The 13,867-nt window shown below is 37.6% G+C and overlaps 1 protein-coding gene across 2 annotated transcripts in view; it reads right to left on the bottom strand.

The window, feature by feature from the left end:
• LOC117985108 (lysosome membrane protein 2-like) overlaps positions 1-6,418 on the bottom strand; it is a 63,602-nt gene extending 57,184 nt beyond the window's left edge. Inside the window, exon 1 of one of the 2 annotated variants that reach the window (XM_069501001.1) lies at positions 6,288-6,418. In XM_069501001.1, the coding sequence (XP_069357102.1) occupies positions 6,288-6,291 (4 nt within the window). In that variant the 5' untranslated portion in view covers positions 6,292-6,418. Of the gene's footprint in view, positions 1-151; positions 267-6,287 lie in introns of those variants that run through there. The other variant, XM_034971790.2, reaches the window with a different exon arrangement.
• Between the last annotated feature and the right edge of the window lie 7,449 nt (positions 6,419-13,867).

Here is a 13,867-nt window from a genome sequence, read left to right as displayed (position 1 = left end):
AACCCGCCACTGAGCACGAGCACGCACGAGTCTCCTATCAGAATGAGAAGGGTTTTACGATATAGTTCATCGCGCTAGCCCCGTACTGATTGGCAGACTTTATGACAATAATATTATGTGAATTGATTTGAATAAAATTGTATATACTTACGGCTAACCGCGTACATTTTCTTGTTCTTGGTCGTCTGCTCACTCACTTCAAATAATATATTACATAGTATAAAATATTCTATAGTTTATATCAAAGTTTTTTGTCAAATTTAGCTATAGCTGTATATAATAAACAGTGTAAATGTTACCGCTAGAATGCGAAAAATTGATTTATTTCTCAAATTAACTAGTTAATGCTGAAATCTCCTATCCTAAAAATCCTAGGTGATGAATGAAATGAAATGAGAAACGCCTTATTGTACACCAAAAGAGAAATGCAAATAAACAATCTGTAGTTTAACGATCAATCATTCGTAAGTTCTTCGTTGGTATAAATCTTCATTAAGTTTGTAAATACTCTGCCGAGATCAGTGTTTCCTACCAATTATAATCCGGGCATCTTTAAAACAAGAATGACAATGCCAACGCATCCCATGTTAGTCCACATCATCACTTCCCATCAGGTGAGATCGTGGTCAAGCGTGTGCCTATATTGAATTCAAAAATTCCCAAATAACGACAGTTACGGAACTTCTAACAAAACGTCTAGGCTTCAACGTCACCAGCAGGCGCCAAATTTTAGAATATTTGGCCCTATTTTTCTGTGATTTTACGTCACTAAACCATGCCATAGAATAATATTTGACATAATTTGGATCAAACCGACAGTTCCCTCACACTTATTCACTTTGCTAGAACCCGAACACACACTCTTGTGTATCCTACCATTAATTATTTAGTAAAGTGCGAAGCAAGAAGCTCGCGAAGGAGTTTCTGAATGACGCGAGCTTATGAGGTCAAGTGGAGCGAAGGGAGAATGTGGTGAGCGAAGCAAGCCACCGACATCAGTAGCAAAACGCAGTTCAAGCAGGTGAAACTGAATGAATGGACGTTAGAACAAATCTTAGCGTAGTCAATTTGAACAATTTGATACCCCTTTGGCATCCTTTTGTATGAGTCGGGCTTCTAGTCAATTTTTTACGTTTTAATAAATACTAGCGACCCGCCCCAGCTTCGCATGGGTGCAATTGTAGATACTAATATGGTTTCATTGAGGTGTCATTGCCTCGGTAACTCTCAAATGAGAGGATTTTTTTCCGACCTAATTCACATTATTTCAATTTCTCTAGGGTACTCCAATTTTTTGAGAATAAGCCTATAGCTATAAACTTTCGTCTTGAATCATTCTATCTGTTGGTGAAAACCGCATTAAAATACGTTGCGTAGTTTACATTGTTCTGTATTTTGTATTCTAATATACCCAAAATACTTACGCCATTCTACGATTTAACGGCTTAGTATGTGCAATAACTAAGTTCAAAAATGTCGAATTCTGGACTTTAACGCTTTAGGCCGTTGATACTGATCTCATGATCATGGCGTTAATACTGATTATCTAGTTAATACTGATATTAACGATTTCCGAACACTAGCGGTAACATAAGTTGTGGTTCAAAATCGCCACATAGTTATAAGTTTCAAATAGTAATTACTTATTTACATATTTAATAATACATATATTATATATTATGTATAATTTTTTTATAGTTCATAATGTGTATTGACATAAAAGTTCCACGTCTGTTATTCGTTCCACAACAGTTTCCAAAATAATAATAAATCTGAAACAAAATAAAAATACTTAGTTCAGAAAAGTTGAAAATCATCACCTAAAAGAAAGTAGCACAGCCTATAGTAGATTGTATCATAAGGGAGCAAAATAATATTTTTACGGCGAGGGTGCATTTTTGAATCCAGAGCGTAGTGAGGGATTGTAAAGTAGAATCCCGAGCGTAGCGAGGGATTCTTTAGTACAATCCTGAACGTAGCGAGGGATTCAAAGTACGTCGCCCGAGCCAAAAATATATTGCGCCCGAGAGTGATACACTCTACTTTTCATCACCCTCTGAGGAAATATTTCATATATTTCTCCCGGGATTTTGCAGGTAATAGATTATTCATTACATTTCTTGCGTCAGTTCTAATACTTTCAGGAGTTAATTGTATACTTTCACTGTCACTTGAAGAACTCATTTTTCAAAACAAAACCATAGAATTTCTAACAATCCGTGAAAATTGACATAAACGCGGGGTGTAGTTCGCGCGTTTTTAATTTGTTTTTTTATTATTATTATTATTCAGCTGGCGGCGCGTCTATGGTCCGTCGTACCAGCCAGTCTTTATTTAAACAATATTTGCGTTCGATTTCTTTGGCGCTGAACACTACGATGTTCCAAATTCAAAAAGGGCGCGGCAAAGATAATTGCGGCGCACTTATAAATAAGTGCGACGCAATTATCTTTTATTCGCACTTAATTATAAGTGCGCCGCAAACACCACCTTTGGGTGCACTTAAAGGCGAACCAAGTCATCCTTTTCGAATAGATGGGATGAAAAAGAGTTTTTCATACAGTCGATTGCCGCGGACATAGCTAAATCTATACTCTATCCATGGAAATAAGTTAGTATAGCGCTTTCTCTGTTACGTAATCCTATACATTTTTTTTATTTTTTTTACTTTTTTTTTACGTAGGTCTCCGGTTCAAATTTTGTCAACAATAAGATACATTACAAACTTTTAACATTAGGTACCACTAATTAATACAACTATTATCTATAGCTAATTTAATATATACAATTATTGCTGAATTAATAAATTAGTAACTTATTAGTTATTACATAAAAATTAAATTAAATTAAATTAGAGTCTGATTAAAGATAACAAATTAAAGATTAAAGATTACGACAATAGTGTGAGCTCATTCATGCAGTAATTTTTTTTCTTAAATTGAATTAGAGTACAATTACAAATGATAGAGACAAAAATCTCAATGGGCACTAACCATTTTGAGTCACCACTGCGTGGGAATATTCGCCCACATTCACACTGTGTGGGAATATTCGTGACGTGAATGTAAATCCGGCGCCTGCGCAAATATGAAGGAAAAGTATTTCAACAGTAACACTGCTGTATTTTTTAGGTTATTTTTTTGCTGACACAAGTTAGCCCTTGACTGCAATCTCACCTGGTGGTAAGTGATGATGCAGTCTAAGATGGAAGCGGGCTAACCTGGAAGGCGCATGGCAGTTTTTATTAAATCCATTTGGTTTCTATGCGGCATCGTACCGGAACGCTAAATCAATCATTTATAAGAGGTCGAATATCATCGATTGGGGCGGTATAGGTATCTGTAGGTAAAATTTTCTCAATTCCATTCCACTTTTATTGATAAGCTCCCCATGTGAAGCCAGGACGGGTCGCTAGTAAATTACAAAGAGGTAAAGTTTGTAAGTTTGTTTGTAGAAAGTAATCTCTGGAACTAATGAAACGATTTTGAATATTCTTTCACCAGTACAAAGCTACATTATTCTTGAGTAACATAGACTATATTTTGTTTCCAAAAAAATTGTAATAAGCTACCCGTGTGAAGCCGGGACGGGTCGCTAGTAAATTACAAAGAGGTAAAGTTTGTATGTTTGTTTGTAGAAAGTAATCTCTGGAACTACTGAATCGATTTTGAAAATTCTTTCACCAGTAGAAAGCTACATTATTCTTGAGTAACATAGGCTATATTTTTTTTCCAAAAATATTGTAATAAGCTATCCGTGTGAAGCTGGGACGGGTTGCTAGTAAGTTTCCAAGGGGTAAAGTTTGTTCGAAGAAAGTAATCTCTGGAAAAACTGAATCGATTTTGAAAATTCTTTCACCAGTAGAAAGCTACATTATTCTTGAGTAACATAGAATATATTTTGTTTCCAAAAAAAAAATTGTAATAAGCTACCCGTGTGAAGCCGGGACGGGTCGCTAGTAAATTACAAAGAGGTAAAGTTTGTAAGTTTGTTTGTAGAAAGTAATCTCTGGAACTACTGAACCGATTTTGAAAATTCTTTCACCAGTAGAAAGCTACATTATTCCTGAGTGACATAGGCTATATTTTTAAAATAGATATTCAGCTACGAAAATAGCCGAGGCGGATCGATAAGTGCCAAAAACGTGACCACGAGACGAAATTATCTATACGAATGATTTCCACATAATTTATATACTAAAACATTTTTAATAATGTAATTAAAGTGATAACTTCGTGTGACCTGCATGTAACTTCGTTTAAATAAAGATTGGTAGAAAATGCTACAACTTCTTTAAGCTTTTTGGGCTCCGTATATAAAATCTAAATATATAAAAGGAAAAGGTGACTGACTGACTGACTGACTTATCTATCAACGCACAGCTTAAACAACTGGACGGATCGGGCTGAAATTGGTTAAGCAGATAGGCAGATAGCTATTATGACGTAGGCATTCGCTAAGAAAGGATTTTTGAAAATTCAATCCCTAAGGGGGTTAAATAGGGGTTTGAAATTTGTGTAGTCCACGCGGACAAAGTCGCGAGCATAAACTAGTTATTGATAAGATGATAGCCTACCTGTCTGTCGTGTCTGTCAAGAAAACCTATAGAGTACCTACTTCCCGTTGACCTAGAATAATGAAAGGCAGGTAGCTAGGATCTTATAGCCCAAGTAAAGGAAAAATCCTGAAACCGTAAATTTGTGGTTACATCTAATTAAAAAAATGTATTCATGAATAAATATTAATTAGTATTTTCAACTTTCGTAGTAAGATTACTATACCAAGTGTGGTATCATAATATGAAAGGAGTTTACCTGTAGATTCTAAAACAGACTTTTATTTATTTTATGCGTACTTAATAGTTTTTGATTTACCGTACAAAATGTTGAAAAAATTCGATTGTAGTACGGAACCCTCGGTGTGCGAGTCTGACTCGCACATGACCGGTTTTTTTGAGAAAAACTAACGTTTAAGAAATGAGGACTGCCAAAGTGTGTAGCATGCTACGGATCCCTACTTTTTGCTTGTTCTGACACGCACTTGACTTTATTTTTGTTTATAAAAGAGGTCGGAAGTTTGATTAAAATTGACCTTCAAGTTTTCTGTTACTAACTTGCGAAACTACTTTATAAATAAAAATAAATAAACTTTTATTTCAGGCATAAGTACACCCATAATTGTGTGTTAGTACAGAAACAATTACTTAACCTATGTTAGTACCTACCTACTTATTACTAGCTTAAACTTAACAACTAATTCAACTAAGATTAAAACTAATCCTATCTACAATGCTCGAGGGAGGGAGGGCGGGAGGGACTTTATGTATGCATTTTAATTTTTAGGAATATCGGCATATTTATTTCATCATCAACCGATAGACGTCCACTGCTGGACATAGGTCTCTTGTAGGGACTTCCACACGCCACGGTCTTGCGCCGCCTGAATCCAGCGGCTCCCTGCGACTCGTCTGATGTCGTCCGTCCACCTAGATCGGATACGCAATCAGCTAAAAACAGTGAAAACCTAACTTTACGAAAAATATGATAATTTAAATCAGATTTACCATATCGTTCAATAGTCGAGTCTTGTCTTGTCTTGTCTTGATGTTTAAAGACAGCACGCTGCACGCACGCGTTCGAGTTATCCCCGAAAAGCGGGACTGAGCCTGTCCCGCGCGGGACATTTAATTTTTTATTTAAAAATCGAGACGTCCCGCCAAAATCGGGACGTCTGGCAACGCTGCTGCTACTAAAGTCTAGTAGTACCTTGTAGATAGATCCTACTTGTAGTTAGGTAGCTACGATCCGCTACGATCCGCGTAGATAGAAACGAAGGTAAATTAACCATCCCATGAATCCCATGCCATACCTTTATAGAACGTTACAATACATCCTTTCAAGTTTCACTCCTCATCATTTACCATCAGTTGAGTTCGTCAAATTTCATCACAATAGGTTTTAAACTGTTGGGCCGTGAAAAGCTAGCAGATAAGACAAACACACTTTCGCATTTATAATATTAGTATGGATAATTATCTAAATATATAAAAGGAAAAGGTGACCTTTGACTGACTGACTGACTGATCTATCAACGTACAGCTCAATCTATTGGACGTATCGGACTGAAATTTGGCATGCAGATAGCTATTATGACGTAGACATCCGCTACGAAAAGATTTTCGAAAATTCAACCCTAAGGAGGTAAAATAGGGGTTTGAAATTTGTGTAGTCCACGCGGACGAAGTCGCGAGCATAAGCTAGTTATCTTCTAAAAAATCTAACACTTACGCATAACAAAAAATATCAGCTGTCAATGTTTGCAGCATCCTTTTAAAAATCATACACTAAACTTTTTAAATCGTAAGCACAAAGCACTATTAATAAAATAATTACTAATTACTAATATTAATGATTAATTCAAATCTCACGTCCACTCGCGTCGTTATAATACGGGCTATTAATATTTGCGCTGATAATTTAACTAATATAGTATTAAATATTAATGTCATAATGTGTGTTTGAAAATAAATAGGTATTTTGTTAATAATTAATTAACTATCGAGAGTTATATTTTTGTTCCGTGGAGACTATGGAGTGTTAAAAAAAATTTACGAGATATTTTTAACGCGATTAATAGCCTCATCTGGTGACAGAAGGGCTGGCACGTTTCTTGCGCAACGGATCAGCCTGGCTGTCCAGCGTGGAAATTCAGCCAATATTCTTGCGTTTGACGCGGGCATGATTTGTATAGTAATTAAATAGGGCTAGCTTAAGGTTTTATTGTAATATTTATTATTAAAAAAATGTATTAGTTCATCTTCATCTTAACTATGTGGAAGGAAAAAAGAGGAGAGGAAGACCAAAGAAAAGGGGAATGGATGGCGTAAAAGGGTGTAAAAGGGGTGGGTGGTGTTGACGTATTTATCTTTATTTCTTTCCTTTCTTTATTTCTGTCTTTATATCTGTGATCTCAATTCTCAACCCATTGCCAGCTCACTACTGAGCACGAATCTCCTATCAGAATGAAAAGGCCAAGTGTGAATTGGCTGACTTCACCTTTGAAGAACATTATGAAGAACTCTCTGGCATGAAATTCAGATATTCCACCCGAACAGAGCCAGGGTGGTTTAACTATATTTATTAATATATATTTAAAAGGAAAAGCTGACTGACTGACTGATTGACTGATCTATCAACGCACGTCGCACAGCTCAAACTATTGGACGTATCTAGCAAAAATTTTGCATGCAGATAGCTATTATGACGTAGACATCCGCTAAGAAAGGATTTTTGAAAATTCAACCCAGAAGGGGGTAGTAGGGGTTTGAAATTTGTGTAGTCCACGCGGACGAAGTCGTGGGCATAAGCTAGAATAAAATAAAAGTCAGATGGACGTAAGAAAGTACCTAAATGGCCTCTCACCTATTTATCACAAGTCGGTTTCGTCTCAATGCAGTTGCAAATGTTATATACTAGAATAGCTTATGCCCGAGACTTCGTCCGAATGGAGTACAACCCTTTAGGGGTTAAATTTTCAAAAATCCTTTCTTAGCGGATGTCTACGTCATAATGTACGTTATAGCCTCGATACCTCAACGGTTATAGGAGCGGACTGAAAACAGAAAGGTCGCCGGTTCAAATCCCACCCGTTGCACTATTGTCGTACTTACTCCTAGCACAAGCTTTACGCTTAATTGGAGGGGAAAGGGGAATATTAGTCAGCAACTTGGCTAATAAATAGTCTTAAAAAAAAAAAAAAAACTATCTGCATTCTGCATGCCAAATTTCAGTCTGATCCGTCCAGTGGTTTGAGCTGTGCGTTGATAGAGGTGTCAGTCAGTCAGCTTTTACTTTCATTATACAGGTTGTAACCAGAATGCTGGCAAACGAAGACAGCTAGGTCTAGGTGATAGTACTGATGATTGGTGATATGATACCATAAAAACGCGAAAAAAAACCTATAGTTTTGTAAAAGTTTACGATATGCAAATAAAACATCTGACTAACGCTATCGGTCAACGAACGTTGCGTAAGTAGGCACGCTATACATTGCGGGTTTGAAAAATACTTAATCACAAAAACTACAAAATGAGGCAAATGGTTATTGATATTGGATTGTGTTTAGGTAGTACAATAATACCGCTAAGTTTTTGCTAGCGTTCTGGTTACATCCGGTATAAACTAGCCTATACGTCCGTCTCCGGGATGCAAGCAATCGGATTGGTTACTTAAAGTAAACAGACAGACAGACAGACAGACAGACTGAAAGACAGATAGACACGCTTTCGTAGTTATACTATTTTAGTTCGTACAGACCAGATGATGCCCGCGTGAATTTCGGCTTTTAAAACGTCTCTGGGATGCAAGTTGCATCCCAGAGACGTTTTAAAAACCTTTTCTGTACCAAATTAATTCGTCAAAATCGGTTTAAGGGATGGGTAAGCGAAGGGAACAAACAGACACACAGACTTTCGTTAGTATGAGTACGTAGTATGTTGGCTAATTGGATAGATAGTAGTTATTAACAAGTTTTTTTATGATCTGGCACTCGCTCATCGCTGCGGTTATAAAAATACAATAATTACTTTGATAACCTCGAAAATATACTGAAAATTACATGCTTTAACTGTTATAATTTTGTTATGTTTTTAGAGTTCCGTTTTAAAACAACGAAGCCTCATAGTTTCGTCCAGTCCGCATACCGCCTGTATGTGTGTCACACCCATTAAAAAAACAAAGGGTTCCGTACCATCGTACAAGATTATAATACTACGTACTTTTATTTTTCTACGTATTTTTAGGGTTCCGTACCTCAAAAGGAAAAACGGAACCCTTATAGGATCACTTTGTTGTCTGTCTGTCTGGCTGTCTGTCGGTCTGTCAAGAAACCTACAGGGTACTTCCCGTTGACCTAGAATCATGAAATTTGGCAGGTAGGTAGATCTTATAGCTGACATTTGGGGAAAAATCTGAAAACCGTGAATTTAGGGTTAGATCATACAAAAAAATTAAATTGTGGTCATGAACTAATAATTAGTATTTTCAACTTTCGAAGTGAGTGACTATAATATCAAGTGGGGTATCATCATATGAAAGGTCTTGTGTACTCTGTAACCTGTACATTCTAAAACAGGGTTTTATTTATTTTTATGCATCATAGTTTTTGAATTATCGTGCAAAATGTCGAAAAAATACGACTGTAACTCGCACTTGGCCGGTTTTTTTTTTTAAATTTGTATGGCAGTCATTCTAAAAATTTTATTATTTGTGGTCAACAGGATTAATCCCCAGGAGATGTCGCACCGGTGGCGGGGCGAAACGTGCGTGCGAACTGTGTTTTGGGATTTGTGTGGTGCTGCGTGGTGGTGGTGCGTGTTGCTTGCCTGGTGGCTGGTTTTTCCTGCATGCTTACCAGTGGGAGGGCGGGCTGTGCATGTCGCATGCTGCATGTTGCACCATACAGATTCGACTTGTTTCAGCAGATTATAGCAAATTAAGCTTTTGGTTCATTGTATATTCCACAAAGTAACGCCTGCTCCTATACAACAGAAAAAAAAACTAGCGTTTACGAAATGATGACCGTCAAACATTTTAGCAACTTGCATGACTACGGAACCCGATCCCTGTTTTGACACGCACTTGAACAGTTTTTATTGATAAGTTGGTACTTACCTAGCTACAACAAACATTTTTGGGTTTTTTATGACATTTTCTTGGAAAAATAGGGTTCTACAGTGAGACGCGCTTCCCGGCGCAGTGGTAGGTAGGTTCAGAGTTTGATGCCGGGCAAGGTCAATTTCATCATCATCATCATGATCAACCCATCACCGGCTCACTACAGAACGCGGGTCTCCTCTCAGAGTGAGAAGGGTTTTGGCCATAGTCTACCACGCTGGCCATGTGCGGATTGGTAGACTTCACACACCTTTGAGAACATTATGGAGAACTCTCACGATGTTTTCCTTCACCGTTAAAGCAAGTGATATTTAATTAATTAAAACGCACATAACTCCGAAAAGTTAGAGGTGCGTGCCCGGGATCGAAACCCCGACCTCCGATTAGAAGGCGGACGTCCTAACCACTAGGCTATCACTGCAGGTCAATTTGGGATATTGTAATTTCTAAAGACTCATGTTTTGAAGGGTTCACTCCAGTTTCTAAATTATGTAGGTAGGTACCTAAGTCAAAAAGTCAAAGTCAAATGATTTATTCAAAATAGGTAATAAATTACTCTTTTCGATTGTCAGTTGTTGGATTTGTAAGATATAATGGTGATAATTATTACGCAAACTTAAAACTAAAGCTACGAGGGTTCCAAACGCGCCCAGGTCTGAGAAGAGCCCACAACAAATTCAGCCGGGTAAAAGTGATCCTTTATCTTCGTTCAATAATGCCAATGATGCCCCCCGATTGTGTAAGAAAAACGTATTCATCGTTATCGTAATCGTCAACAAATTCTGCCCTTTGATTGGTTGATTTGCTGTTTACATTTTTTCACAGCCAATCAAAGGGCAGTATTTGTTGACGATTACGATAACAAATTCAAAATGGCACCGACTCATTGGTCCTAAAATGTTTATTTAGCACCAATGCAACCTCAGTGACGTCTGGATTTCAAACGGGTCGTTCATTAGTACCTATCTAAGAGGTGGTGCTGATTTATTTCTTTTTTTTTTGAAAGAATATTAGCCATGTTAAATGACTAATATTCCCCTTTCCTCTCCAACTAAGCGTCAGGCTTGTGCTAGGAGTAGGTACGACAATAGTGCAACGGGCGGGGTTTGAACCGTCGACCTTTCAGTTTTCAGTCCACACCTTTACCCGTTGAGCTATTGAGGCTATTTGGTTCCAAAACCGTGAAAAATTTTGTTCGCTTGGGTATATCTTGTCATGTATATCGATGAACTAGGCAGGATTAAAGTAGAATAAAACAGGCATAGCATTTAATAGGTAAATAAGGTCGATTAAATAACACATTACATAATATAAAACATAGATCATAAAGTAAACCGAGTCACGTGCTACAACTAATTGGTCCACTTAGATAAAGGGTATTGTGAAAGAGGAAGACCTAATTAGAGCGAGATAAACAATACAAACGCTTATGTAGGTGTTAAAATGCAGGACTACATGATTAGGCCCTCGTCGGCAATCAATTTATTAGGGTTCCGTGCCAAAATGGTAAAATGGAACCCTTATGGTGCAGCTTTCTCCGTCCGTCACAGTCGATCATTTCAAGTTCATCATCAACCGATAGCTGGACCATCTACAGCTGGATGTAGGTTGTAGGGGCTTCCTCACGCCAGGGTCTTGCGCCAACTGAATCCTCCAGCGGCTCCCTGCGACTTTTCTGATGTCGTCCGTCCACCTAGTGGGGGGGTCTTCCAACACTGCGTCTTCCTGTTCAAGTTATATAAATGAAATTTACGGGTTGTGTAATGTGTATCATAGTGGCCCAGCATCATTGGAATAAAAAAATAGAAAATTATTAGGGTTCCAGACCTCAAAAGGAAAAACGGAACCCTTTATAGGATCACTTTGGTGTCTGTCTGTCGGTCTGTCAAGAAACCTACAGGGCACTTCCCGTTGACCTAGAATTATAAAATTTAGCAGATAGGTAGTTTTTATAGCTGACATTCGGGGAAAAATCTGAAACCCGGGAATTTGTGACTACATCACACAAAAAAAAAAAAATGTGGTCATGAACTAATAATTAGTATTTTTAATTTTCAAAGTAAGATAACTATATCAAAGGGGTATCATATGAAAGGGCTTTATCTGTACATTCTAAAATTTTTATTTATTTTTATGTATCATAGTTTTTGAATTATCGTGTAAAATGTCAAAAAAATACAACTGTATTACGGAACCCTCGTTGCGCGAGCCTGAGTCTCACTTGGCCGGTTTTTTTTAGTTATTTTTTTTATTTTTAGCTGTACATTCTAAACAGATTTTTACTATTTTTATGCATAATAGTTTTTAATTTATCGTGCAAAAAAATACCGTTGGAGGCTAGACTTTTGCCGGTAGGGTGGTAACTAGCCAACCACCAGGCCAGATCAGAGACAATGTAGAAATTATATGTACCTAATTATATTCCCAAACTGTACTGAACCCACTTATAAGCCCGCAGCGCTCACAACTGCACCAGTGGTGGTTATTAAATAAAAATATAGACACTAAACGTCCACAACTGGACATAGGTCACTTGTAGGGGTTGCAGTACCTGCCTACCGCTTTTGTCCATGGGACCTGTTTGAATTAGGTCATTAGGACAGATAAAATATGTCCTTCCGACCGAATTTCGGCCGCGGCGGCCAATCTCCACAGGATAGATAACCAGCTGGGCGGGGAATTAATACCTATTAATTTAATTTAATTTATTACTAGATGATCTCTCGCTCGCGACTTTGTCCGCGTGGATTTATGTTTTCAAAATCCCGTGGGAACTCTTTGATTTTCCGGGATAAAAAGTAGCCTATGTCCTTCCCCGGGATGCAAGCTATATCTGTACCAAATTTCGTCAAAATCGGTTGAATGGATGGGCCGTGAAAGGACAGACAGACTGACAGACAGACACACATTCGCATTTATAATATTAGTATGGATATTTCGGTACACTAACAGCAAGCTCACAATGCGCTTATGAAATAAACTAGCTTATGCTCGCAACTTCGTCCGCATGAGCCACACAAATTTCAATCCCCTATTTCACACCCTTAGAGGTTGATTTTCAAAAATACTTTCTTACCGGATGCCTACGTCATAATAGCTATCGTCATTTATATCGATGACTACTACTAAGAATAATTACTTATTATTTCTTGACAGGAAAATGAGGAAGAATCTCTAAAAGCCTTAGTACCAAGTTTTAAGTGATAGTGAAATGCTGAAGAATCACCATGAAAAAAACCGGCCAAGTGGGAGTCGGATTCGCACATGAATGGTTCTGTACTATCGTACAAGATATTTTAACATTTTCATGTGCACCACTGCAAGATAATGTTAACAGCGCCATCTATATGTGATTTGATAAATTAAAATAAATTTATCAAATGTGAATATATAAAAGGAAAAGGTGACTGACTGACTGACTGATCTATCAACGCACAGCTCAAACTACTGGACGGATCGGGCTGAAATTCGGCATGCAGACTGTTATGACGTAGGCATCCGCTAAGAAAGGATTTTTGAAAATATCAACCTTCCAAGGGGGTGAAAAAGGGTAAAGGGGGTTTGAAATTTGTTTAGCCCACGCGGACGAAGTCGCGAGCATAAGCTAGTCTCATATAAATGGCACTGTAATTAAAATGTGTTTACGAAAAATTTCGTGGACACAATATTTTAATTTTTTTTTTGTGATGTAACCACAAATTCACGGTTTTCGGATTTATTCCTTTACTTGTACTATATACCTGCTGTGCTATATAGACCTACCTATCCATCAAATTTCATGGTTTTAGGTCAACGGGAAGTACCCTATAGTTTTTCTTTACAGACACGACGGATAGACGGACGGACAGACAGACAGACAGACAGTGTGTAGTATGAGGTTCCTCTTTTCCTTTTGAGGTACGGAACCGTATTTACCTATTCACTCTTAAAACTGATGTCGGAAGGGTGTTCCATATCCTATCGGTTCGAATTAGAAACGAGGAGGCAAATCGCTTCACTCTTGCGCCTTTGTGGGTCATCTCATGGAATGTTCAAAAGTCATAGGTACTTTATTGACAAACTATTGTGGCCTTATTACGAAATTTAGAGTTATCAGTTGCCCTTTGTCTCAATAACAACAAAATAAAATTCTGTCAAGGGTGGAGCGATGAATAAATATTAAGGGACTAACTACACCTATTCAACTCAATTAA

The sequence above is a fragment of the Maniola hyperantus genome, chromosome 9 (genome assembly GCF_902806685.2).
Source record: "Maniola hyperantus chromosome 9, iAphHyp1.2, whole genome shotgun sequence".
In the NCBI taxonomy this organism is placed as follows: domain Eukaryota; kingdom Metazoa; phylum Arthropoda; class Insecta; order Lepidoptera; family Nymphalidae; genus Maniola; species Maniola hyperantus.
This window is presented reverse-complemented; position numbering and strand designations above follow the sequence as displayed.